This window comes from Capsicum annuum, chromosome 3, assembly GCF_002878395.1.
Source record: "Capsicum annuum cultivar UCD-10X-F1 chromosome 3, UCD10Xv1.1, whole genome shotgun sequence".
Classification (NCBI taxonomy): Eukaryota; Viridiplantae; Streptophyta; class Magnoliopsida; order Solanales; family Solanaceae; genus Capsicum; species Capsicum annuum.
In genome coordinates, this window is record NC_061113.1 from 236,626,718 (window position 1) to 236,651,431 (window position 24,714).

A 24,714-nucleotide genomic window follows, 5' to 3' on the forward strand; every position below is an offset into this window, starting at 1 on the left:
GAATAATGAATATAGAGAGACCAATTTCTATTACATTCAAATGATTGGTTTTGTTGAAAAATATCCAATGTGCAAATTATGTAAAGCAGGGAATAAAAATGCTATTGATCAATTGGTTTCTAATGTGGACAAAGTTATAATTAGTTCAATGCAATGATTTCCTCTTATTAAGTAGTAACTAAGTAATTTGTTTTCATTTCCTCTTATAAGTTTGTGGTGTGACGGCTTTTTTATTCAAATAATATGGGGAGTATCTATTACAATTAGCATTACTAATGATATCCACTCACCAAATGCCACTCCCCACACACGCCAAATGGCCATTCGGTTGGAATTATTTTTCGAGTGGCTATTTACCGGGGTTTAGAATTTAGGCGTTAGTTTGTAGAATTATTTTAGTTTTAGGTGCTATTTTTTTTCTTTCCCCTAAGGACATGGGCTGACCATTTTGAAGAGAAATGGCCAGCCCATGTAAAAGTTGGACAATTGGAGTCAGTCGGCCCAATTTAATTTCGGTTTTTAGCCATTTGGCCCATCGATCGCATGCAGTCTCTATACCCAATTGATACACTTTTATACCATATTGATACACTTTTATACTGCATTGATACACTTTTATACCGTATTGATACACTTTTATACCACATAAATGACTATATTTTGGAATTTAAAAATCAATGGCCACTTGGCCGGAATTATTTTAGCCAAGTGGCTATTCTTGTCCTTTCCCCATTTAAAAATCACCTTTGACTAACTTTGAAAAAGAGAAATTGATTTTTGAAAAGAAAGTAATTTGGGAAAAAAAGACTTGTATAAAATAAATTTTGGAGATTTGGTAGGGAATTTAACTAAGTCTAAGCAAATTAATAACAACTAGCACGTAAACAGCTAAGGGTAAAACTAGAAGACTTAGGTCATTAAGCCAAAATCAATAAGCCTTTCCTAAACTAAATTGGATTTTCGGTCCTTCATCACCTGTTCTAATCTAAATATTGGGCATTGAGCCCATAACCTGTCCTAAATTATATTTTTGAGCTCTTTTTGCCCAAAATCTGATTCACTTATACTAATTTACAACTTTAGCTTCGAGACCCCAACTAAATAAATGACTAAATAACTAAATAAAAATAAGATAATAATAAAAATCGAGACTTTTCAAGTCTCTTGGCGACATTATTAAAGCTTTTTGACCCATTTTTCTTCTTCTTTCATCTTCTTGCACCCGCATGCCATATAATTGACTTTGGTCTTAAACTTCAGACTTAAATTGAAAAGATGGGCCTCATTGGCCTATTACGAAATGCAAGAGGAGAGGAGTCCATTTGAACTCGAGACATTTTTTGCATGCAAAGAAAATATAAAGAAATTAATATACGTTCAAGGCATAAAAGTGACATATTTCAAAGCAAGAGAAAATATCAAGAACCAATGTTTGAATGAGAATGATAAACACACTTGCACACATATAATAAGAATGAGAATCAACAGATAAAATGCAAAGCAAAGATACCCACTTACATATCTCATGATTTATGTTCATATTAAGAATGAATAAGGGTAAAAGGAAGAAGGTCATATTCAATGAATTAATGCGAGAATAAACAACGTAAGTTTGCGCAAGTAAAGGGATGAAACAATAAGAAAAATAGCCATGACTTCTTAAATTGAACAAACATAGACACTAATCCATATAACAAGAGAAAATAAAATATAACTTTTCAAAAACGGGAATCTTTAAACTCCAACTAAGGTGACATTAACAGTGATTCATACATCCAAATCATGGCCAACTTTAGAAAAAACATGTAACGACCTATGATTTATCTTTCTAAGACATCGTTGATTCTCTTTCGATATTATGAATCAAAAAGAGACATGAATGAAGTTTTTTTTACACGCAAAGAACACATATAACAATCCAGAGTAAGAAAATTAGAATAAAAGTTTAGCATCAAGAAAATTAGAATAAAAGTTTAGCATCTCTAAAAGTGAAATATCGTTCAACAATCATACCATGCATAACTCAAAAATATCTAAATAATTCTATTTAGCCACAAAAGTTCGAAGACAACATGCAAACAAAAGAGGAATAAACATCTTGAACGAAAAATAAAGCTAGCACTCCATCTCTTATGTGAGGATTTTGAAATCCATTAATATAATTAGCAAGCAAATGATAAATTCTTGACTTAACCAATTACTATCTTTATTACGACAAAACAAACAATAGTAATTATTTTTCCAACATAAAAAAAAAAAATTTACATGCTAAAAATAAACATATCCGTTAACAATGAATTTAAACAAGGCATGAGTACGTCTTTTGAGCAAAGATCAAAACTTTATACATTATAATCAAAGAATAAAGCCAAAAGACAAAACAATCAATATTAACTATTTTTTTCAACATAAAAGAAATAATTTTACATGCTAAAAACAAACATATTCACCAACAGTGAGTTTAAACAGGACATGAGTATGTTTTTTTTTAAAAATATTGAAACTTTATCTATAATAATCAAAGAATAAGGCCAAAAGGCGAGACGATCAACATTAACTATTCTTTTCAACATAAAGGAAATAATTTTAATGCTAAAAATAAACATATCCATCAACAATGAGTTTAAACAAGACAAACATATGTTTTTAAAGCAAAGATCGAAACTTTATCCATAATAATCAAAGAATGAAGCCAAAGAAACACGTTCAACGATTGCTAGCTCATTTTATATACCATGAACGTGAAAATAACCATAATATTGATATCATAACGACCTATGGCCTTCAAGGCCGTCTACAACAAACAATTCCAGCAAACACAACTATAACTACGAACTACAAAGAAGAAGGAGATAAAAAAGAAAACGGTAATAAAACTAAAAAAGAAAGGTGTGTTTATCTTCTCTAAGGCAGCAAAACGGGACTTCAAGCTTTCTTCGCAGTCTTGATCACCACCGAAAAATAATCTTTGGGAAATCCCGATTAGACTACTGCTTGAAAATTTTTACTAAAGAAACGAAATTAATTATTTGCTCTAAAGTTTTTTCCATTCTCTGAGACTTTTTTTCTTTCTCTTTTTTCCAAAACAAAATTTATCAAAATAGTGGTAGTATTTATAGAAAATAATAGAGATTCAATTCTATTAATCCACCAATGTGAGAGAGAGTATTTAGGGGTATTTTGAGAATTTTAAAAATTGAAGATAAGGTGAGATGGAAGACAAGGTGGGGGAAACTTGTACAATGTAGTATATTTTTTGAATTTCAAAATTGAAAAAATGACAAGGTTGAGGGGGCACTTCTATGATGTAGTACAATTTTTGAATTTCAAAATTTAAATTTTGACAAGGTTGAGGGGGGAATTGTCCAATATAGTACAATTTTCAATTTCAAAATTTGAATTTGAAAAATGGACAAGGTTGAGGAGAATTGTACAATGTAGTACAATTTTTGAATTTCAAAATTGAAAAAGGGACAAAGTTGAGGGGAAAATTGCAGAATGTAGTACAATTTTTGAATTTTAAAATTAAAAAAATGACAAAGTTGAGGGGAAAATTGTACAATGTAATACAATTGTTGAATTTCAAAATTAAAAAAATGACAAGGTTGAGGGGGTACTTGTACAATGTAGCACAATTTTTGAATTTCAAAATTTGAATTTGAACAAGGTTGAGGGGGAAATTGTACAATGTAATACAATTTTGAATTTCAAAATTTGAATTTGGAAAAAGGACAATGTCGAGAAAAATTGTACAATGTAGTATAATTTTTGAATTTCAAAATTGAAAAAAAGACAAAGTTGAGGAAAAAATCGTACAATGTAGTACAGATTTTGAATTTCAAAATTGGAAAAATGACAAAGTTGAAGAGAAAATTGTACAATGTAATACATTTTTTGAATTTCAATATTTGAATTTGGACGTGGTTGAAGAAAAAATTGAATAATGTAGTGCAATTTTTGAATTTTAAAATTTCAAAATTTGATTTTGGACAGGGTTGAGGGAGGATTTGTACAATGTAGTATGAATTTTAAATTTTTAAAAAGGACAAGTTTGAGGGAATTGTACAATGTAGTACAATTTTGAATTTTAAAATTGAAAAAAGGATAAAGTTGAGGGAAAAAATTGTACATTGAAGTATAATTTTTGAATTTCAAAATTAAAAAAAAGGACAAAGTTGAGGGAGAAGTTGTACAAAGTAGTACAATTTTTGATTTTCAAGATTGAAAAAATGACAAAGTTGAGGGAAGAATTGTACAATATAGTACATTTTTTGAATTTCAAGATTGAAAAAATGACAAAGTTAAGAAAAAAATTGTACAATGTCATACAATTTTTCAATTTTGAATTTAAAAAAAGATAAGGTTGAGAGGGAATTGTACAACGTAATACAATTTTTGAACTTCAAAATTAGAAAAAGGATAAGGTTGAGGGGGAAATTGTACAATGTAGTATAATATTTGAATTTCAAAATTAGAAAAAGGGCAAGGTTGAGGGGGAAATTATACAATGTAGTATAATTTTTAAATTTCAAAATTTGAATTTGGATAAGGTTGAGGGAAAAATGTACAAATTTAAATTTGAAAAAAGGACAAGGTTGGAGGAAAATTATACAATGTAATACAATTTTTGGATTTTAAAATTAAAAAACGGACATTATTGAGGGGGAATTGTACAATGTAGTACAATTTTTAAATTTGAATATGATTATGGTGGGAATTGAGTAGAAATTATGAGAGTTTTGGGGAATTTAAGGTTATTTAATATATAACGAAGTGAAATTTAAAATTTAGTCAAATTTATTTAATTTTGACCAAATTAAAAATTCATTGGCCGATTGCATTGCATTGTGGCCAATTTGATTCCAATCATGACCAAATCTAATGGATTGACTAAATTAAATTAAAATCCAATACTAATTAATACTTTCTTTAATCTTGAGCTTCTTAATTTAATAAAATCAAATAAATATTTGTCCAAATAAATTAATTTTAAATTTAAATCAAGAATTTATCCGTTTAGATTAATTTTCAAGCTTAATCAGTAAATGTCCAAATTTGATAAAAATGTTCATTTAAGTAGCAAAATCTATACAATTTCACATATGTAAATACGAAAATGTATAATCGTCAATTAAATGACAATATTGACCAAAATAAATATTTTAGAACTCATTTATCCGGATGAAATAAATATTTTAATTTTAATAGAAATTAAAGAATTTCAAGGTTAAATTTAGTCGTGAAGGACAAAAACTGAGTGTCGACAGGTAGTATGATTCAATCTAGTTTTCTGATTGATTATTATTTTGTTTTAAAATTATAAGAGTAAACATACATGATAGTGTGTTTTATTTTTTTTAAAAAAATATTTTTTAAAAAGAAACTGGTAAAGTTGGTGTCATATGACCAGGAGGTCAAGGGTTCAAGTCTTGGAAACAGCCTCTAGCAGAAATGTAAAGTAAGACTGCGTACGATACACCCTTGTGGTGGGGCCGTTCCCCGGACACCGCGCTTACCGATAGCTTTAGTACACAGGGCTGCCTTTTTTTTTTTTTAACTCAAGAATTAACCGAATCAGGAAAATACATAAATTTGATTCATAAAAAAAGTTAAGTAAAAGAATTTATATACATATAAAAAAAATAAACATTCGTATATAATCTGCTATGAAAAGATTAAGTAAAACAATTTATATACCTACTAGGTTAGGTATATGCGCCTCGCACATATTTACAAATAGGATATTTATTTAAATAATAAAGAAGAATACAATAATTAAATTCAACATCTTTTGAACATATAAAGATGGAGAATTTATTTAATTAAACTTAACATTTACAAGAAAAAATTCTCAAAGTGAATTAAAATTTATCTACCACCTGTAAACTAAAACAAAATAATATGATGATAAAGATATCAAAACAATATAATTAAATCTAATCTTTGCAAAAAACAACAACAATATAGATGTAAAAACAATACAATTAAACAAAACTTTTACACAAAAAATGAAATTCACAAAGTAGAGATATCAAAATAATACAATTAAACCTAAATTTTACCTAAATTTTTTTTTAAAGCCGATCGACATTTATCTACTACCTGGAAACTACAAACAAAATAATACTATAGTAAAGATATTAAAACAATACAATTAAATCTATTAAAACAATACAATTAAATCTAACCTTTACACAAAAAAATAAAATCATAAAGCTATTATTTGAGGAGAAACCACAAAGTTATTCAATAACGAAAACTTATTATTCCTGATCAATAAACCCAATGTAATAGAAAAGAAAATTTAGAACCTAGAAACAACAAAGCCACGTTGTAGAATCAATAATAAAAGTTACATATATATAAACATGAAAAGATGTTTCGTTATTCTTGATCAATAAAACCAACGTAATCAAAAGCAAAATTCAAAACCTGAAAATTAAACCAATGCGTTATGTTAGAGATCCAATAACAAAACAATTTACAAATATAAAAGGATGATTTGTTATTTATGATCAATAAAATTAAAACGTATTATAAATAAAAAATTGGAATAAAAAACCATAAAATTACCTAATCACAAAATTACGATCACAAAATTTTATTATCCAAATAAAATATATGTATAAACATAAAAAAAAGGACTTCTAAAATTGAAAAAAAGAAAGACATATAAGAACTCCTAAATTACAATATTATAACAAAAATAACAATCCTAACCTAAAAAAAAACGATACCCTTTTTTTTGGCGAAAAGTCCACTACCCTTTTCTAATTGGAAAAAAAGTCACGTTTGTTTGGTTTTTGAAAGACTTTTTTTTCCTTCTTCTTTTAGGACTCTAAATCTAAAATGTAAAATAAATCCATCAACTTTTATTTTTTTTAAATTTAGAACTTTAGCTTATATAATAAATTTTTTAAATTTGAATTTTATTTAACAAAATATTGCAATAAATTTAGAAATTCAACTACAAGTAGAAAATATCCTCCATTTAATTTTGTATATATATTTATTATAGTCAATATTCAATATTATAAATTGAAGAAAAATTGTGAAAAATAATTTTATATATTAAAGAGTCTTTTAATTTTCACACTTTTAATATATTATAGATTATAGATTTCATATATATGAAAATAATTTAGTTCCATCTCTTATATTTTACACACAATTCATATTTACTAAAACATGTTTGTATTATAAGATTAGTAGAGAGAAGGATATCTTTTTTTTCTTTTCTAAAAGTAAAATGGTTTTAATAGAGGGAAGGAATTGAAGGATCGGAGGGAGAAAAAATATTGTTGATCGATGATCATTGCAAATCCCTAAATTTAAGCATACTAAACCATTAGAAAAAAATACTTTCGAATAAATAAATAAATATTTACAAATCTAATCTGTTATATATTGTAATTATTGCTAAGTATTGTGAATTTACTTAGTATTGTAAATATTAGTAACAAGTAGATTTATCTGGTGTGATGAAAAGTCTTGAATGACATGCACACTTATTTCTAAAATTTATAATTGCAAACTTTGAAATTAATTAGGAGTTATCTTATTTATTTTTGTGTCACACTATATATATATATATATATATATATATATATATATATATATATATAATTGAGTTAGAGTTTATTTACTGTGTATTTAATTGAAGCAAGATAATGATATCTAAACAAAATAAGTAATTAATGTTAAAATAAAATATAAAAAAGTTAATTATCTTTTCCAAACATGTTATGTGATAACAAATTTGAGAGCTAATAATTGGGATAATACCCACGAAAATACCTGGATTTTGACCGAATTTTCAGTTGAGCATACTGAATTTTACGGAGATCCTAATACCCTAGACATTTTTTTTTTGTATTTTAATGTCATATATTTGCACACTTGAACACGTGTAAATATGAGGTGGCGCGTGTATTACACGCGTCAATACATGTGTAAAAACGAGACTTGGCGCATGTATTACACGCGCCAGCGTCGAATTTGGGTATAGAGTTTTGGGAGAGAATTAAATCCACATTAAAAAGTAGGACCCCGCAAAGTTCAGTATGCTCAACTAAAAATTCGATCAAAGTTCAGGTATTTTCGTGAGTATTATCCTAATTAAAGTATGCTAAATCTTGACATAAAACTAGAGTCTTAATAAACACTAACTCTGTTGCAAAATCTTTACTTAAAACTAGAGTCCTAATAAACATTAACTTTGTGAAACCAATTTAGATGCAAACACTGTAGATAGTATATTTTTCTTTACATATAAAAATGCATTTTGTAGTGACGCTATAATACTTCTTTTGTAGTAAAATTATAAACTGTTAACCTCTTTATTAATGATATTTACGAATTTTCTTCTATCACATCATAATTTTAAACTATCTTCTCCATTATCGTATTCTTCTTTTGTCGTTGTTAATTCCTTTAGCTTTTTTTAACATAAACATCATTAACGTTAATTAAAAAAGGACCCACCCACGCCCAATATATTTGCACAGATCTCGAGAAAATCACACGGTTCATATAATATCGAAGTGTACGTGAAAAACCTTTTTTGCGTTCTGTTCATCTGGACATTCTCGAATCTTCTCCGTGTTCATCGTTACCCTTTTCGTAATTTTGCATGGCGAATCCTAATACTGTAATTAAGCAAGAAATTTTGGATGATAATGGAAATATCAATAAGAAGCCGCCGCCGGCGAAACCTTCGCCGGAACCGTCGACGGCGACGCAATCAGTGTTCATTGATCTAAGTAGTAGTGACGACTCCGACTCCGATTCCGATTCCGGTACCGGTACCGGTAATGGAAGTAATAGGCCGAAGAAGAAGAGGAAGAGTGCACAGGATGTGAACTTCGCATTGCCGTTAGGATTTTTGGATCCCTTACCACCGCCTAAGGAACCTCCATTGCAGTTACCGGCGCCGCCGACGAATGGAAGTAATATTGATTTAGGTAGTTCGGTGAGTAGTTGCAAGCAGTTTTGGAAGGCGGGAGATTATGAAGGGAATTCTTCTAGTTCAGTATTAACTTCAGGTTTGTTATTGGCAAATTAGGATTAACTTTATTGGAGCAATTTGTTGGTGTTAATTTGTGCATGCGAGCAATTATGTGCTATTTACGTTTCGTTTTTATGTGTTAATTGTTTTGTTTGTTAGTGCATGTTGGTGGATTACTGTAAGCTTAATTAGGGTGAGTGAGTTGGATTGTCCATTTCTGTGTTAATTGTTTGGTTGTGTATTTTGGTGGACAACTGTAAGCTCAAATAGGGTGAGTGAATTGGATTGTCTAAATGTTGTTGAATATAGGGAAACTGCGAGTAGAGCATTAATGATTGTTAGTTTGTAACTTTTGCTTTGGTGGATTATTGCAACTTTAATTAAAATGGGTGAATTGGATTGCCTAAATCTTCTTGAGTATGGGGAAGCTGTGAGTAGTAGTTTAGAGCATTAATGATTGTCTAAATCTAGTTGTGGATTGTTGTAACTTAAATTGGGAGGGTGAATTAGATTGTCTAAATCTTGTTGAATATGGGGGAAGCTAGGAGTATTAATTTAGAGCATTAGTGATTGTTAGTTTGTAGTTTTTTGGCTTTGATGGATTATTGTAGCTTAATTAGGGTGAGTGAATTGGATTGTCTAAATCTTGTTGAATATGGAAAGCTGTGAGTAATGGTTTAGAGCATTAATGATTGTTAGTTTGTAATTTTTGCCATGGTGGATTATTATAGCTAAAATGGGTGGGTAAATTGGATGGTGTAAATCTCGTTGAATATGGGGAAGCTGTGAGTAGTTGTTTAGAGCCTTAATGATTGTTGGTTTGTAATTTCTGCTTTGGTAGATTATTGTAACTTTAATTGGGTGGGTGAATTGGATTGTCAAAATCTTGTTGAGTGTGGGGAATCTGTGTGTAGTAGTTTAGAGCATTAATGATTGTCTAAATCTAGTTGTGGGTTATTGTAACTTAAATTGGGAGGGTGAATTAGATTGTGTAAATCTAGTTGAATATGGGGGAAGCTAGGAGTAGTAGTTTAGAGCATCAATGATTGTTAGTTTGTATTTTTTTGGCTTTGGTGGATTATTGTAGCTTAATTAGTCTGGGTGAATTGGATTGTCTAAATCTTGTTGAATATGGGGAAGCCGTGTGTAGTAGTTTAGAGCATTAATGTTTGTTAGTTTGTAGTTTTTTGTCTTTGGTGGGTTATTGTAACTTTAATTGTTTGAGTGAATTGGATTGTCTAAATCTTGTTGAATATGGGAAGTTTTGAGTAGTGCTTTAGAGCATTAATGATTGTTAGTTTGTAATATTTTGCTTTGGTGGATTATTGTAACTTAAATTGTGGGTGAATTAGATTTTCTAAATTTAGTTGAATATGGGCCTATGGGGGAAGCTAGGAGTAGTAGTTCCAAACCTTAATGACGGTAATTTGTGGTGGATTATTGTAGCTTAATTGGATGGGTGAATTGGATTGTCTAAATCTTGTTGAATGTGGGGGAAGCTAGGGGTAGTAATTTGGATCCTTAATGACATAATCTTTGGTGGATTATTGTAGCTTAAATTAGGTGGGTGAATTGGATTGCCTAAATCTTGTTGAATACTGTGGAAGCTATGGGTTAGTAGTTCGGAGCCTTTATGACAGTAATTTTTGGTGGATTATTGTAAGCTAAATTGAGTGGGTTAATTGGATTTTATCAATCTTTTTAGATATGGGGAAGCTATGGTAATTTATTTATTATTGACTAATTAGGTAATTACTTAAGTTTAAATGGAAAATTTCTCTCCTTTTTTCCTGTCTTCAGTCAACAGAATGTTTCAAAGTTTTATAATAGTAAGACAATTTATTAACTAACCTTATTTGAAGTATTAATATCGCTGGTTATGGATTCTAATGTAAGGATATCATATATATTCCTTTGTGGGCTCTTGTAGTAAAGAGATTTTATTCACATACTTTCTTTATCTTGTAGGTGGTATAGATCATGTCAGAGTTCATCCCAAGTTCCTACACTCAAATGCCACAAGTCACAAGTGGGTACTTGGAGGTAAATTATCGCATTTTATCTAACCATAATTTTTTTAGGTTTATTATATGCCCTTATGGTTTTTGCCCTCTTGATTTCGTCTTTTCTGATCATATCCAGTCCTGCAGCTTTTGCAGAGCTTTTGGACAATGCGTTGGATGAGGTATAATTTTTGGCTTATTACTCTCATATCTTTCTTGCCACTTAACATACCATTTTAAGTTCACTCTCTTTGATAAGGTTTCCAATGGAGCTACATTTGTGAACATTGACATGGTCCAAAACAAAAAAGATGGGAACAGAATGCTTCTGATTGAAGGTATTCAACTTTACTGTACTTCTTTAGTTCTTTTGCTTTTTATGTGGTTGCTAGAAATATGTCTCTACAAATGAGAATGCCATAGAGTTCGCTCCCGTAGTCCACTGCTACTTGCCTTTCAAGTCTCTTTTTTTTTTTAAAATGTCCGATAAGAACTACAATCCCAGTCCTCAAAGCTTTTTTAAATATCCCTATGCAATAAACTTCTATATCCTTTCATTCATTTTATTTTTCTTCCTCTCATTTTCCTTTAACTTACTGGGGTTTGTAAAGTGGAGAATGATTATGTACCTTCACTTCTCTCCAATTCATGTGAATCAGACATCCAGTAAAGAGGACATCGATTTGTGTTCCGAATGATTATGTACTTTCAGTTCTCTTTAATTCATGTGAATCAGACAACCAGTAAAGAGGACATCGATTTGAATTCCGTGTCTATTTTGAGGAGAAGCAATCTCGATGCTGGTTCCCAGGAATATGATGCCTCTCCATGGCGTTTCCTATTAGATGGATTAAAACTGTGGACTGGCAGTGCTTCATTAGTAGGAGCAATAGGCTGGCCAAATCTTTTCCTAACCACCCTTTAATTTTTTTTTTTAATTTTTTTTTGAACTTTCTCTGAAACCTTCACATCTTTTATGCACTAAACCTCTCTCTTTGATCAAGGCACTAAACTTCTCTCTTCATTGTATTATATGCTTCTTAAATACTGTCATTTTATTCTGGCTACTTGTGGTGTGGTGCTGTTGATTTGTTTTATCTTGCTCGTGCTTCTACAGATAATGGTGGTGGAATGGATCCTGATCGAATGAGACATTGCATGTCTCTGGGTTATTCTATGAAAAGCAAAATGGCAGATACTATTGGCCAGTGTGAGTTTTAACTGGCATGCTTTTGATATTGTTAGTTGCTGTTCAGTTGTTCAGATCACCAATGATGTTTTCTTCGGGATATAAGTTATTTTGTGTTTTGTATAGATGGAAATGGATTCAAGACAAGTACCATGAGACTTGGAGCAGATGTGATTGTTTTCTCTCGTTCTGGTGGGAAACCAGGGAAAAGGTTGTACTCCTGGCTCCTTTTAATGGCTCTGACTCTGTTCTTCCAATTTTCGAATACAAGTTTGGAAACTGGCCTCGTGCACGAACTTCTTGTCATAACTCTTTTATTTGTCCCTTCTCTTATGTGCTTACTTCCATATGTGTAAGCTTTTCTTCTGATACTCTTTGAAGCTTCATCTATCTCTTCGATGATCACCATTCTATTATTTTCGTAGCAACTTTTAGAACAAAGTATTTATTACTACAGTCCGTTTGTATTCCGAGTTCGCAGCAAGTGGGACGCTGAAATACATGACATGCTGCCCAATTTGTATGGGAGCAATTAGATATCATTTTTGAAATTGTTGCCTTAGTTAAACGCTATGTATGGCGATGGAGCGGGAAAATAAAGATCTCTTTTTACTATTGGTAACATGTTTTTTTTCCTCTAGATCTGTTTTCTCATATCGTCAATGTTTGTCTCTCTGCAATTTATGTATTGCTTTTCTTTCTTTGTGTTGCTTGGATGAACATATGAGGGAAGCATGCCCTCTATTTATAGGGTTAGCATACCCCTTCCTTGCGTTATCTATGACATCGACAAGTTGATTGTTTGATTTTCCTTCCCCATATCAATTAACCGGTTTGATGATCTGGGAGGAGTTGGAGGAGGTGGTGAGGGGGGTCCGGCACATTGAGAAACTTCTTCTAGGAGAAAACTTTAATCGTCACATAGGAACCATTTCAAGGGGCTATGATGATATGAATGACTATAACTTTGGGGATTGAAACAATGAAGTTTCACTTACAGATTTTGTTAAAGATTTCGATTTGGTCATATCTTACTTGAGCCTTCAGGATAGGTGGAGCACTTGGTGACCTATCGTAGTTTGGTGGATAAGACCTAGATAAAGTACCTACGTGCTGGGAAGGGTGATGGAGGCCTGTACAAGGAATGTAAGATTATATAACCTAACATAAGCTCGTAGTTATAGGTTTTGGTACCCTATATGACCAGCCTAGGGTTAAATGGGGAGGCTTGACTAAGGCTAAAACTATGGAGTTGCAGAGAGGGTAGTGACTATAGAGTGGGGATGAGCAGAAATGCATCGGGTAGCAACTAGACAGTGGGGCGTAAGGTGGTGGAATGGATAGGTAAGGAAAAGAGGAAGTCAAAAAGGTTGCTTGCGATGTTAGTGGAACACAGATGAGGAGGAAAAACGAAAAAATAGGGAGAAGTATAAGGCGCTGGAGAAGGAAGCGAAGCTCTTGGCTACAACGACTACTTTTGAGCACTTGTATGAAGCATTTGAGGGAAAAAGGTGTGGACTAAAGGCTGTGTAGACTCGCGAAAGACAATTGGTTTTTAACATTTGTATGAAGTACTCAAGGGGAAAAGGCAGGGACATGAAGTCGTTTATGCGCTTGCCAAGGTGAGAGCGGAGGGCTCGTTTGGTAGGATGTATAAGCATAATTTTGATTTGAGTGTATTAGTAATGCTGGTATTACTGGTTCTAGTTATACCGAGATTATTTCTTATGCACTACTTGGTTTGGTGTATTAAAAAGAAAATGCATTTAATAATTTCTAAAATTTCAAAAATACCTTCCACAAATGTGGTGGAATATGTTTTGAGGGGCAATGGTGTCTTTAACCATGTTATGCATGCATTAAATACCCTTGCATTGGTCATATCATGATTTGCCATGTATTAGTTATACATAACATAATACCAAATATAATGTATAACCAATGCTTGCATTAATTATATATAGGTGGAAAAAGTGTATCAAACAAAGTATTGGTAATAGACAAAGTTAATGCATGCATTATTTTTTCTAAAGCATCCTTCCAAACGACCCCTAAGGGAATAACCACGACCAGAGAGGAGCTATTGATTTCACTATAGCAAGGATTTTTACTCTTTGTAGTCTCGAGTAAAATACTCAAAGACCACTATACAATTAAAAGACAGAACCCTCTTTTGATTTTCTTGCCTTAACTACAATATTGCTCTCACTCTATTTTTTCCTCATGGACTGTTTCCTCATACTGTCAGTGATTTTCCCTTTGCAACTGCTGTATTACTTCTAGTTCCCTGTGTTGCTTGGATGAATCAATGGGATAAAAGTTGCATCTATTTATAAGGCTGGTTTACCCCTTGCTTGCATCATCAGTGACATATGCAAGTTCATTTTTCTTCTTTCTGTTTAGCTGGTTGCCAATTCCAAGAGGTGTCTGTTTAAAAAATTTTGTGCAGATCAATTTTGACAATTCCTGCCAAAGGAAAAAAGAAAAGAAACATGGGACATGGGACTGGATCCCTCAGGTTATGCATGTGCTCATTGCAGACTTGGGTCTGATCTGTAGATTTCTAGTTTCGCATCATTGAGAGAGTATGACTTTTCCGTGGTTCACTTAAGTATATTGCATCAACTGGTGGAGCGTTTAGGTCAATTGGGAAAATAGTTTGTGGCTGGAGGTTGTATGATGCGGGACATTTGCCTAGCTCTAGCATAACCCTTCCATATACTTAAAACTAGCACTTGTTTTAGGACCAATGATACCGGGGAATCCAGGTGTCTAAATGGGTAACCCGAAGTCTGGTGGCTTGTTAGTTATTAGGTCAACTTTGTTCAATCAAGTACCCTGTGTGGTTACATTCAATTTTTAGCAAGTATAGCCTGTGTTGAAAGCGGTGCATCGAAACCTTGTTGACGTGGGTACATTAAGGAAAATGAACACTCTGTGTAACACAGGTTTGTTGTATCCCTGAGATCCGAGTGCAAGGCCTTACGATTGGTTCCTTGCGTAGGAGATTCGTTCCTCTTAGTTCCCCTTTATTTCTGTAAGCTAGTTTTCTGATCTTACCTTCCTCAGATTTCTGTGCAGAGCCCTACTCCTGTGGTTCTGATTATTCATCCATTCGACCCATGCTTCTCTCTCTTTATTCTTGTGGTGGTTCAATGCTGCTAATTACCCAGGTGTTTTCTTTTGATTTCAGCCCCACACAAAGCATTGGATTGCTGTCCTACACATTCTTGCGGAACACAGGAATGGAAGACATCGTTGTTCCTATGGTAAGCATGCTGTACTGTTTAAAATTTCCGGAGTTTTAATCCGTAGTTATTGTGATCTTATGGTGATACTGTGGATCTGGTGTCCCTATCTGAGGCAAACTGCATCTTGAAATGCTTCTACTGTGATTCACTAATCAGAAGTCCAATTACAACTCTCCGCCCCTATTCTCATGTTAGATATTTAAATAAACGTAAGAAACTCTATGTTTTATATGGAGTTCAGTTGTTGATGTAAACTTTGTAAAAAGTGTGTGCTCTACCTTCCATTTTGCTAAAGCTCAGTGCTGTATCAAGACTTCAGTTGTTTGTGGAGATTCTGTACTAGTGTTTGTGCGTTTCCTCACATTCTGCCTGTGTTATCTTATCTCTAAGATACATCTTTGTAAGAAAACTTGATAACATGTTTCTCACCTTGCCAAAGGTATCCTTATCTTACTTTTTCCCTTGCTAGTGGTTCTCGCCTTTCATCATGCGGCTTCTTTTTATAATTCATAGCAAAGAGGTAGCACTAATTCCCTTCATGATGATGATATTTGTAATCCTTCATTGATTTTAGTGACTTTAGATGTGATTACAAGCTCTTAAACTGATGTTTGTTATCTTGCTACTGTGACAGCTCGACTATGAAAAAAGAGATGGGTGGGACAAGATAATACGATCATCTACTGACGACTGGGATAAAAATCTTGAGACCATAATTGAGTGGTCCCCTTTTTCAAGTGAAGTTGATCTTCTTAAACAGGTATATCTTCAAAATCAAACCCCCCCCCCCTCAAAAAAAGGCAAAATGCATAAGTACCCGCTTACCCTATTACCAAAATTTCAATTACACACCTTTTCTTTGCAAAAGACCTACTACCTCCCCTGAACTTCTAAAAAATGGAATTAATTCTACCTTATAAATGCTACATTCAAATCTCAAGTAAGTGGTGAAATACACACACCTATATATCCAAATATGACACACGTTTTTCTTCCTTTTTTCCTTTTTCCTTTCTTCTCTTTTATCCCTCTTTTTTTTCTTTTTCTTTTTCCTTTCTTCTCTTTCATCACTCTTGTGCCCTTAACAATTTCAGAATTTCTTTCACATTATTTAAATGTAATTTACACCAACCATACCTACATTGAGCACCTGCCATACTGGTGGTATACATAAGCACTGAAGCTAATAAAGACTTCACACATAACAAAATCGTCAAAACAATCTAAAATTGCTTGCTTTCAATAGATTTTTCAATAAATAATTACAATTCAATCTGAATAGTTAAATTATTTGGACTAATCAATTAAATTTTTGAAATTTTCACATTATTAAACTGAAATTTTGTTTTTATAGTAATTTTGCTTAAAAATATTTGGTAGATAGATAGAGGAAATAAATTAGAAAAATATTAAGAATGGTCTGAATTGAAGGGGAAGATGGTGATTGTCGCAAAATTTTAATAATCTGTGTATTGGAACTTTCCGCTATTATGATGTTTTTAATTTTAGATTTAAAAAATAAAATTAATAAAAAAAGTAAGCAATAATTGTCAGGAATGGTGGTGGTCCGGTGGAGGGAAAATGATGTGGCTGTGGCAAAATGAAAGAGATGAAAAGAAAATAATGATAAATGAGGAGAAAAAAGGTAAATGATAAATGAGAAGAAAAAAAAAATGCAAAAGACAAAAAGTTAGTGGCTTCTCACTCTCTCAAACAGTGTGTGTAGCACACTCTGCCACCTCATTACACAAGGGGGAGTTAATTCTAGTTTAAAAAAGTTTAGGGGGCAATAGGACCCTGTCAAAGATAAAGTGTGTAATTGAAATTTTGGTCAAAGGATGGGGGGTAGTTATGCCTTTTGCCAAAAAAGAAGTGGTTGGTATTTTAAATCATTCGCAATTGTTAAAGACTTAAACTAGAACAAAAGATCTTATAAAGGAGCAAAAAAGTTTTAAGTTACAAGTGCACAGTTGGAAAGATTTGCAAAGATTGTGTAACCCTGATTCCAGTAGTAAATAGAAAATATACTCACCCCTAAATTTAATTCAGCTGTCATAACATTAAATCTGGCTCTCAAGTAGTTTACCTTGGCTCAGTTGTGCAACTCTATTGTCAAGCATATCTGTGTATTCCTCTCCCGCATATAGTGCATGCTTCCAGCTAGCATTATTTGATGAACTTCAACAATCACATTCTTCCCTTGAGCAAGTGCTATTGCCCATTGTAGCTTCTGTTGCCAGTCCCATGACCTGTCGAGGTAGAAGTTAATGAGCCATTTTGACACACGCTTATAAAGTTCAATACTTGGGTTTACATGATAATGCCTTGTCAATTTTGTTCCTATATTACTCTGTCATTCTTGTTGTATGTGGTGTATCTGCTAGTCATTCAAATTTTTTCTGTACACGCTGCAGTTCAATCCAATGAGAGGTCAGGGCACTCGAATTATAGTATACAATTTGTGGGAGGATGACCAAGGACTACTCGAGCTAGATTTTGATTCAGATCCACATGTAACCTTTTAATATTAGTTGTTGCTTGTTTTTCTGCTTTACTTAATGTCCTGTAACATGGTTCTTGGTTTTTGAGTGACATGCTTCTTTCATTCTCTACTTCAGGATATTCAAATAAGAGGAGTCAACCGTGATGAGAAGAACATACAGATGGCGAAGCAGTATCCAAACTCCCGGCATTTCTTGACCTACAGACATTCACTAAGGGTATGTTGTAATTATTCTGCTGTGTGTTAGTGGGAGCATTTTTGTTACATGTGGCCAGGATATTTGGACTTCATGTTTATTTGTAGGTTTTTGGATGAACCTAATTAGTTCCTTGACTCTTAAATCCAAACGAATGGCACTTCAATTTATCTCTAACTAAACAATGTCCCATGATAGTTGGATGTGATTTTTTCCAAAAAATTATGGGTTCTGCTTGCATTTTGGTGGTTTATATGCTTCTGGATGAAGCAGCAGTGGTAGTTATCAAGTGAGCAGTATGCCTTTGTCGATATTGATCTAGGTTATCAAGAGCTACTAGTGAATATCATTAAACCTAAACATTCCTGGCGCGTTTTGGTTGCAAGTATCATCTCATAATATTTTTTAAACAAAAGTAGTTGGAGACCAATTTTTCCTTATTTACTTAGTAAAACTCTGCTTGTTGCTGCTGCCTCTTTTTCATCGTTCGTTCAGCTGAGGATCTATCGGAAACAACCTATAAACCTTCTTGATGTCGGGATAAGGTTTGCGTACACTCTACCTTCCCCATACCCCATTGGTGGGATTAGTGGGGTTTGTTGTTGTATACTCTTAGAAGAACATTGGCCAATTATTTTCAAATTTTGAGGTTAAATGCACGTTCTTAAGTTTATTTTTCCATCAGAATAAGAGAGATGCAACCAGCAAAATATGCTCTAGCTATGCTCGTAGAATTTTTGCTGGTCAAATATGAATAGTGTTTTAGCCAAGAGATACGAGTTGCTTGATGAATTGATTTATTGGAATTACGGGATTAAATTGGTGAGAAATGAATCAGTTTCTCTTAATTTCTGTAATGCCAGTTTAAATGCATTGTGTCTATTTCCTAATTTGGGCCTTGTCCTACTAGGATCAGTTGCAAAATGTACTGTGCGGTCTTTGTTGATCTCAATTAGCTGAAACAATTTGCGGTATGTCATGTAGAGAACAAGAAGTATTTGAGATAACTTGGTGATTAAATGCTTGATATCTGAGAATTATGAGACAACCTGGTCATAAATGGATATTGATTTTATTCTGTTCTTCCATCTTTCCTCCTCTATAATTGTGTTGAATATCAACAACAACAAACCCAGTGTATTCCCACCTAGTGGGGTCTGGGGGGGTAAGATGTACGCAGTCCATACCTCCTCTACCTCTGATGAAGTAGAAAGGCTGTTTCCGATAGACCCCCGGCTCAAGGCACGAGATACCACACAAACACATAGTAAAGCACAGAAGCAGATTACATAACATAAATACGGCACCCATAAGTAATATAAAACATAGGAAAGCAGAGGAAAGCACACAGATTCGCATTGTGTTGAATATCTGAATGATTTTATTGATATAAAAGCTCAACAGAAATGTTACCATCTACACAATTATTAAGATTGTGAAACAAAAGAGATAATGCTAAACTAAAGGTCTATTTTGTTATGTTAATGTTGCTCTGTTGTGACTAGCTGGCTAGCCTATTTGATTTTTCACAGTTGATTTGTTTCCTCTAATACTCTTTGCTTTTGTACCTCTTCTTTTATTTGCTCTGGTATGGTTCAGTTCAATACATGGTTCTCCATTAATTTTAATTTGAATTTTGTACCTCTTCTTTTATTTGCTCTGGTATGGTTCAGTTCAATACATGGTTCTCCATTAATTTTAATTTGAATTCCTTCATTCTTCTTTTCCTTGGAGCAGTTGATGTTCTTTATATTCACAGAATACGTGTATGATACTAATTCTTAGAAAGTAATGTTGTTTTTATCACATGTATTCTTGAATTTTCAGAGCTACGCATCAATTCTATACCTAAGAATTGCTTCTGGCTTTCGGATTATTCTGCGGGGTAAAGATGTTGAGCACCATAACATAGTAAATGATATGATGATGACCCAGGAGGTCACATATCGCCCTATGCCTGGTGCAGATGGAGTACCAAAGGATTCCAATGTAATGTCTTTGAAAGCAAACTTGCTCTGGATTTTTTTTTTCAGTGATCAATCTTTTTCTCATTCATTTTCATTTTGGTGCTTGTAGATGGTGGCTACTGTGAAAATTGGGTTTGTAAAGGATGCTAAATCTCATATTGATGTTCAAGGGTTTAATGTCTATCACAAAAATAGACTTATTAAGGTTTGTCTTTTTTCTGATGTGCTATTATTTTTGTAAGCAGTGATGATCAATGTAGGTAGCCAATGTCTTCACTATGTGATGGAATGGTTTCCCAAGCTCCTATCTACATGGGGGGATTTGCAGTATCAGTATCTATTTTTCACGAGACATGCTCTTTATTTTTTTTGTTTTTTTCAGAAGGTGACATTTTGTTTCTATATTATAAAGTTTACCCTGAAAACTATAGTGAACTGATGAATCATATTTACATAGCAAAAAACATGGAATTGGGACATACAATTCGATATTTTACCTTATCCTGCAGTGAAATAATTTGCTGTTCTCCACAATCTGCCATCTGTGTCCAAAAAGAACAATTTTTTCATCCTTCATGGTTGTAACATATGCTGTGTGTGAGTTTATGTAGGCTTCCTCTATTGACTGTAAGAGCCTCTATTGACTCTTAAGAGATGCATAGTTTGGAGCCCTTGCATGGCAAACATTCACCATTTTGTGGTGATCTAGTTATCTGTACTAAAGTTATCTTCTGTTTTCAGCCATTTTGGAGGCTTTGGCATGCTCCTGGAAGTGATGGTCGTGGAGTTATAGGTCTGCTATTTTATCTTAGAAGTCAATTCTTTTATCGCTTGCCTGTTTAAGAAATGAGCTTGTTGTTCTGCAATATTTGATGACAGGTGTATTAGAAGCCAATTTTGTTGAACCAGCTCATGACAAGCAAGGGTTTGAGCGTACAATAGTTCTTTCAAGACTTGAAGGACGACTAATACAGATGCAGAAAAATTACTGGTGTGTTCTGTTTCTTTTTCGTGTTGTGGTTTTCCATTGTTTCATGTTCTTAGTGTACTCCTAATTTCTTTTCCAGGTGTTCTCTTTGTCACAAAATTGGGTATGCTCCTAGGCGAAATAAGAAAGCTATTGCACGAGGTATCCTAGGCGTACTTTTTCTATCTTATTTTCTATTCTTCATCAATTCTTTAAACAACCTTTAGTGAGATTTGACTCTTCTTCTGGGGACTTGTGTTCAAATTTTCACAGTAATCTCTATTTCCAAAGAAGATACTGCTTTAGTTAATAAGGTTTATTATTTTTTCTTTATTTGGTTACTTCTAATATCTCAGTTCAAGAAGGTGATCTTGCGTTCTCGTTATATCTTGATTATGCTTTTCAACAGAGACTTCTCCAGATTATCCTTCACCACAATCAAAACATAAGAGTTCAGCAAAGTCATCTGAGAAGAGTAATGGTGTTGGACATCTAACTGACAAGCATGATAGCAGACCCAGAAGATCTAGAAATGAACCAAGTTCCTTGGAGCCATCAACTTCTGCCGAAGATGACAGCGATGAAGATGTCCAAGTTGTCCGTCCAAAGAGGAGTCAACCAGGTGGACATCAGAAGAATACTAATGGAAAAGATGCCGAAGATGACAGCGATGAAGATGTCCAAGTTGTCCGTCCAAAGAGGAGTCAACCAGGTGGACATCAGAAGAATACTAATGGGAAAGATGGCTCTCGTGTTCTGCATTCACCTCCAGGCTTTGGACAAAGAGTTGCTGAGCAAGTATGTTCCCCTGGTGGTAGCCTCAAGCGAGTTACTAGAAGTTCACGATCAAAGGTTACTTCTGATTTTCATGCCCTTTAGCCTCCAAATTTTCTTCCGGATGCCTTAGTTTTCGGCATGGCTTAGGATCCTTAATCATAGAATATCTCCAATTAGCAATACATGCCAGAATATCATGTTAAATTACTGTACTTGTAGCCAGGGTGCTCTTTTAGAGGGGTAGAGTCTGAAATGTTCATGTGTGTCTTGATGAGAAGCTTTGAAGCTACACTGGAAATTCTAACATTCATTACAATAGACTGTAATCACTTTTCACATTCAGTGCTTTTTTTGGATAGGAAGGGGGTTGGTTTGGTCCAAAATTTTGAGCACCTACTTTCGTTTATCAACTTTTGAAGGTTCTCATTGGAGAAATTTGCTCATTAATAGAATTTTTCATGGTGAGTTCGAGCATCAGATTGATAAATTTGTTATTTGGTTTGATAGGGTGATGATGATGAGACTGGGAGCATGTTGCCGGATAACCTCACGGAGTCTCTAGAGCAGTTAAAAGCTGAGAATCGTGAGCTTAAAGAAAGGTGTTTGTCCTGCAACCTTTACATTATTATTAAACCATTTTGGTCCAATATAACGTTTTTTATTCAACAGGTTGCGGAGGAAAGAGGAAGAGATTTTAGGTGATCTGTTGCGTGATTTACAACAAGAAAGAGAGAGAAGCAAATCACTTGAAGCTCAGGTTAGATGAGATTTTGATGTTCACTGTTTCCCAGTGTTGCCGCTTTTTTGTACATGAAAGCTGCAGTTTTTGTATGCTGTAGTAGCCAATGCCTTATGTATAGGAGGTGTTGGTGTGAGAGAAACTGGTAGTCGATATGTTTCTTTCTCGCGTGAAGTTTGGATATGAACTGTTACTTGTCCTTGCACCTTTCTGTGCTTCCTGCTATTGAATCTATTTATATTCCTGGATTTTGATGGTTTGTTTAGTGAAACTGAAGTACTTCTGTCCCATGTTCAGCTGCAGGAGTCAAATAGTAAAATAGAGGAACTTAACAAGGAGCAAGAAAGTTTAATAGACATATTCACGGAGGAGAGACAACGCCGTGATATGGAAGAGGAGAACTTGAGAAAGAAGTTGAAGGTGAGCTTCTTCACCAACTTTTTGCATCTTCGCTTTTGGAAGTGAATAGTCAATTGATTTTCTTGGCTTACTTTCAGGGTGCATCAAATACTATACAAGAGCTTCTTGACAGGGTGCAGGTTTTGGAGAAGACAAAGTCTGCCAATCGTAGGTAGATTAAATCATCTAGGGAACTCTCAGTCTATCTTGGTTGTCCATGCTGTATATATAATGAGTGAGCCATAGCACCAAAATTTGGTGCGGTGGCTTTAACCTAATTGTGCTTCCACTGCTCTTGAGCTCTGGCACACAGGTATAGCTCGTATCTTCTCCAAGTTTTGGCTGTCTTGTCTAGTAGGGTGGTTTAGAGTGAATCTCGATTCTTCACATCTTTAGAACCTGAACCCTCTCATCTTCTTTAGCTTTGAGGAGTGCTAGAGTTGACATTCTGTGTTGCCTTATAAGGTTAGGAGAAATGTCAATGCTAAAATTTTTCACAGGGTGATATGCAACTGTATTGTATATATTCTAGAAAATAGTGACTTAAGGTGCTGATAGCATTCTGGTTTCTAATCCAATAACATTCCGGTGATAATTTTTCTACGTCTACGATGTTATTTTTAACTAGAAATTACTGCACAAGTTCTTATCTGCCCATTGGGATATTGTTTCTTCAGTGATGCATATGAATGCAAAATTATGTCTAGATTCAGACAAAGTTCTTTCTTATTTGATTTTTTGACCTGAAATGTCGCCTTGGCTTCTCGAGAATTGAATTCAGCTATCATGGTTTTAAAGTAATTTGTGTTTCTGTTCATTAGATTGTAACATAAATCTACCTGCTTTTTGGGGCAGTTGAAAATTGTAGTGATAAACAACATTAACATGATGAAAACTGAAGGGCGTACCAGAATCCGGACTCTCGGGTGCCAAGTGAACCAGTGTCCAGAAGTCAAGACATAGAGGTGAAATCGTGATTTGAAAATTGAGAGAATAGCGTAGGGTTTTTTTAAGTTGGATGAGAGAATAAATTATTTTTTAACAACTAAAGAAATTTTTAATAATTAATTGTATAATTAAGACTGTAATTAGCATAATATTATGCAAAACATAATTACGCTTGCATTAGCAAAAATGACTTTTGCTGCTAGAAAAGGTCGAACCCACGACCTTAAGTGCCACTAAAAACCACAGGTTAGGGTGACAAGTTTTTATTTCAATATATCATGTATATTGCTTTTAAAAAAAGCATTTGCTGCCAACAATGGTTGAACCCGTGACCCTTTGGGAAACGGCAAGCGCGCCTTACCACCTGCGCTAGATATCAGTTTGACAATGTGGGTGGCAGGTTTTTTATTTTAATATATCAGTGTATATAGCAAGTTTCCGTCGAAGTTTACGGATGGCGTGCCACATTCACGAGCCTTAATAGATCCGTCCCTGTGCATAGTAGTGTCGTTTTTAAGTGGTAGCTTTATATTTAGGTTTGTTCATCAGTTTGCTTCAGTTGTAATATATTCAGGGATTCAATTAAATGGGACTGCTCTTTCCTTTCTCGCCTTAAAATTTGTTCTTCTCGAAAGTTATCCATTTTTAGGAAATGTTTTTCAATTTTATAATAGATAGAAAGAAAACGAAGAAAAGCATGACTAGTACTATGAGTCGAGAAAATTAAATGGGAGGTGACAAAAAAAAAATTTGAATTAAAAATGATGA

The 24,714-nt window shown here is 33.5% G+C and overlaps 1 protein-coding gene across 2 annotated transcripts; it reads left to right on the forward strand.

Annotated features, from left to right (window-relative positions):
* Nucleotides 1-8,447: 8,447 nt before the first annotated feature.
* Nucleotides 8,448-24,133, forward strand: LOC107856012 (protein MICRORCHIDIA 7). 2 transcript variants are annotated; one of them, XM_016701012.2, is made up of 21 exons: nt 8,448-9,044; nt 10,976-11,050; nt 11,158-11,192; nt 11,270-11,348; nt 12,128-12,220; nt 12,326-12,410; nt 15,393-15,468; nt 16,085-16,210; nt 17,865-17,963; nt 18,069-18,170; nt 19,977-20,138; nt 20,226-20,321; nt 20,858-20,909; nt 20,996-21,107; nt 21,184-21,245; nt 21,493-21,935; nt 22,368-22,459; nt 22,530-22,617; nt 22,897-23,019; nt 23,097-23,170; nt 23,854-24,133. In XM_016701012.2, exons 1-21 carry the CDS (start codon nt 8,633-8,635, stop codon nt 23,855-23,857), a joined length of 2,490 nt encoding a protein of 829 aa, XP_016556498.2. In that variant the 5' UTR covers nt 8,448-8,632; the 3' UTR covers nt 23,858-24,133. The 2 variants fall into 2 exon arrangements, with proteins under 2 accessions (XP_016556498.2, XP_047265521.1); XM_047409565.1 differs by lacking the exons at nt 8,448-9,044; nt 23,854-24,133 and having other exon boundaries at nt 11,001-11,050; nt 11,150-11,192; nt 23,097-23,601.
* Nucleotides 24,134-24,714: the final 581 nt, after the last annotated feature.

Excerpts from the sequence above, each read along its gene's own strand:
- LOC107856012 (XM_016701012.2), top strand. The coding sequence starts at position 8,633 with ATGGCGAATCCTAATACTGTAATTAAGCAAGAAATTTTGGATGATAAT. Across the intron at positions 20,139-20,225 it reads GAGTACCAAAGGATTCCAAT|ATGGTGGCTACTGTGAAAAT; the intron begins GTAATGTCTTTG and ends TGGTGCTTGTAG. Across the intron at positions 20,322-20,857 it reads ACAAAAATAGACTTATTAAG|CCATTTTGGAGGCTTTGGCA; the intron begins GTTTGTCTTTTT and ends TTCTGTTTTCAG.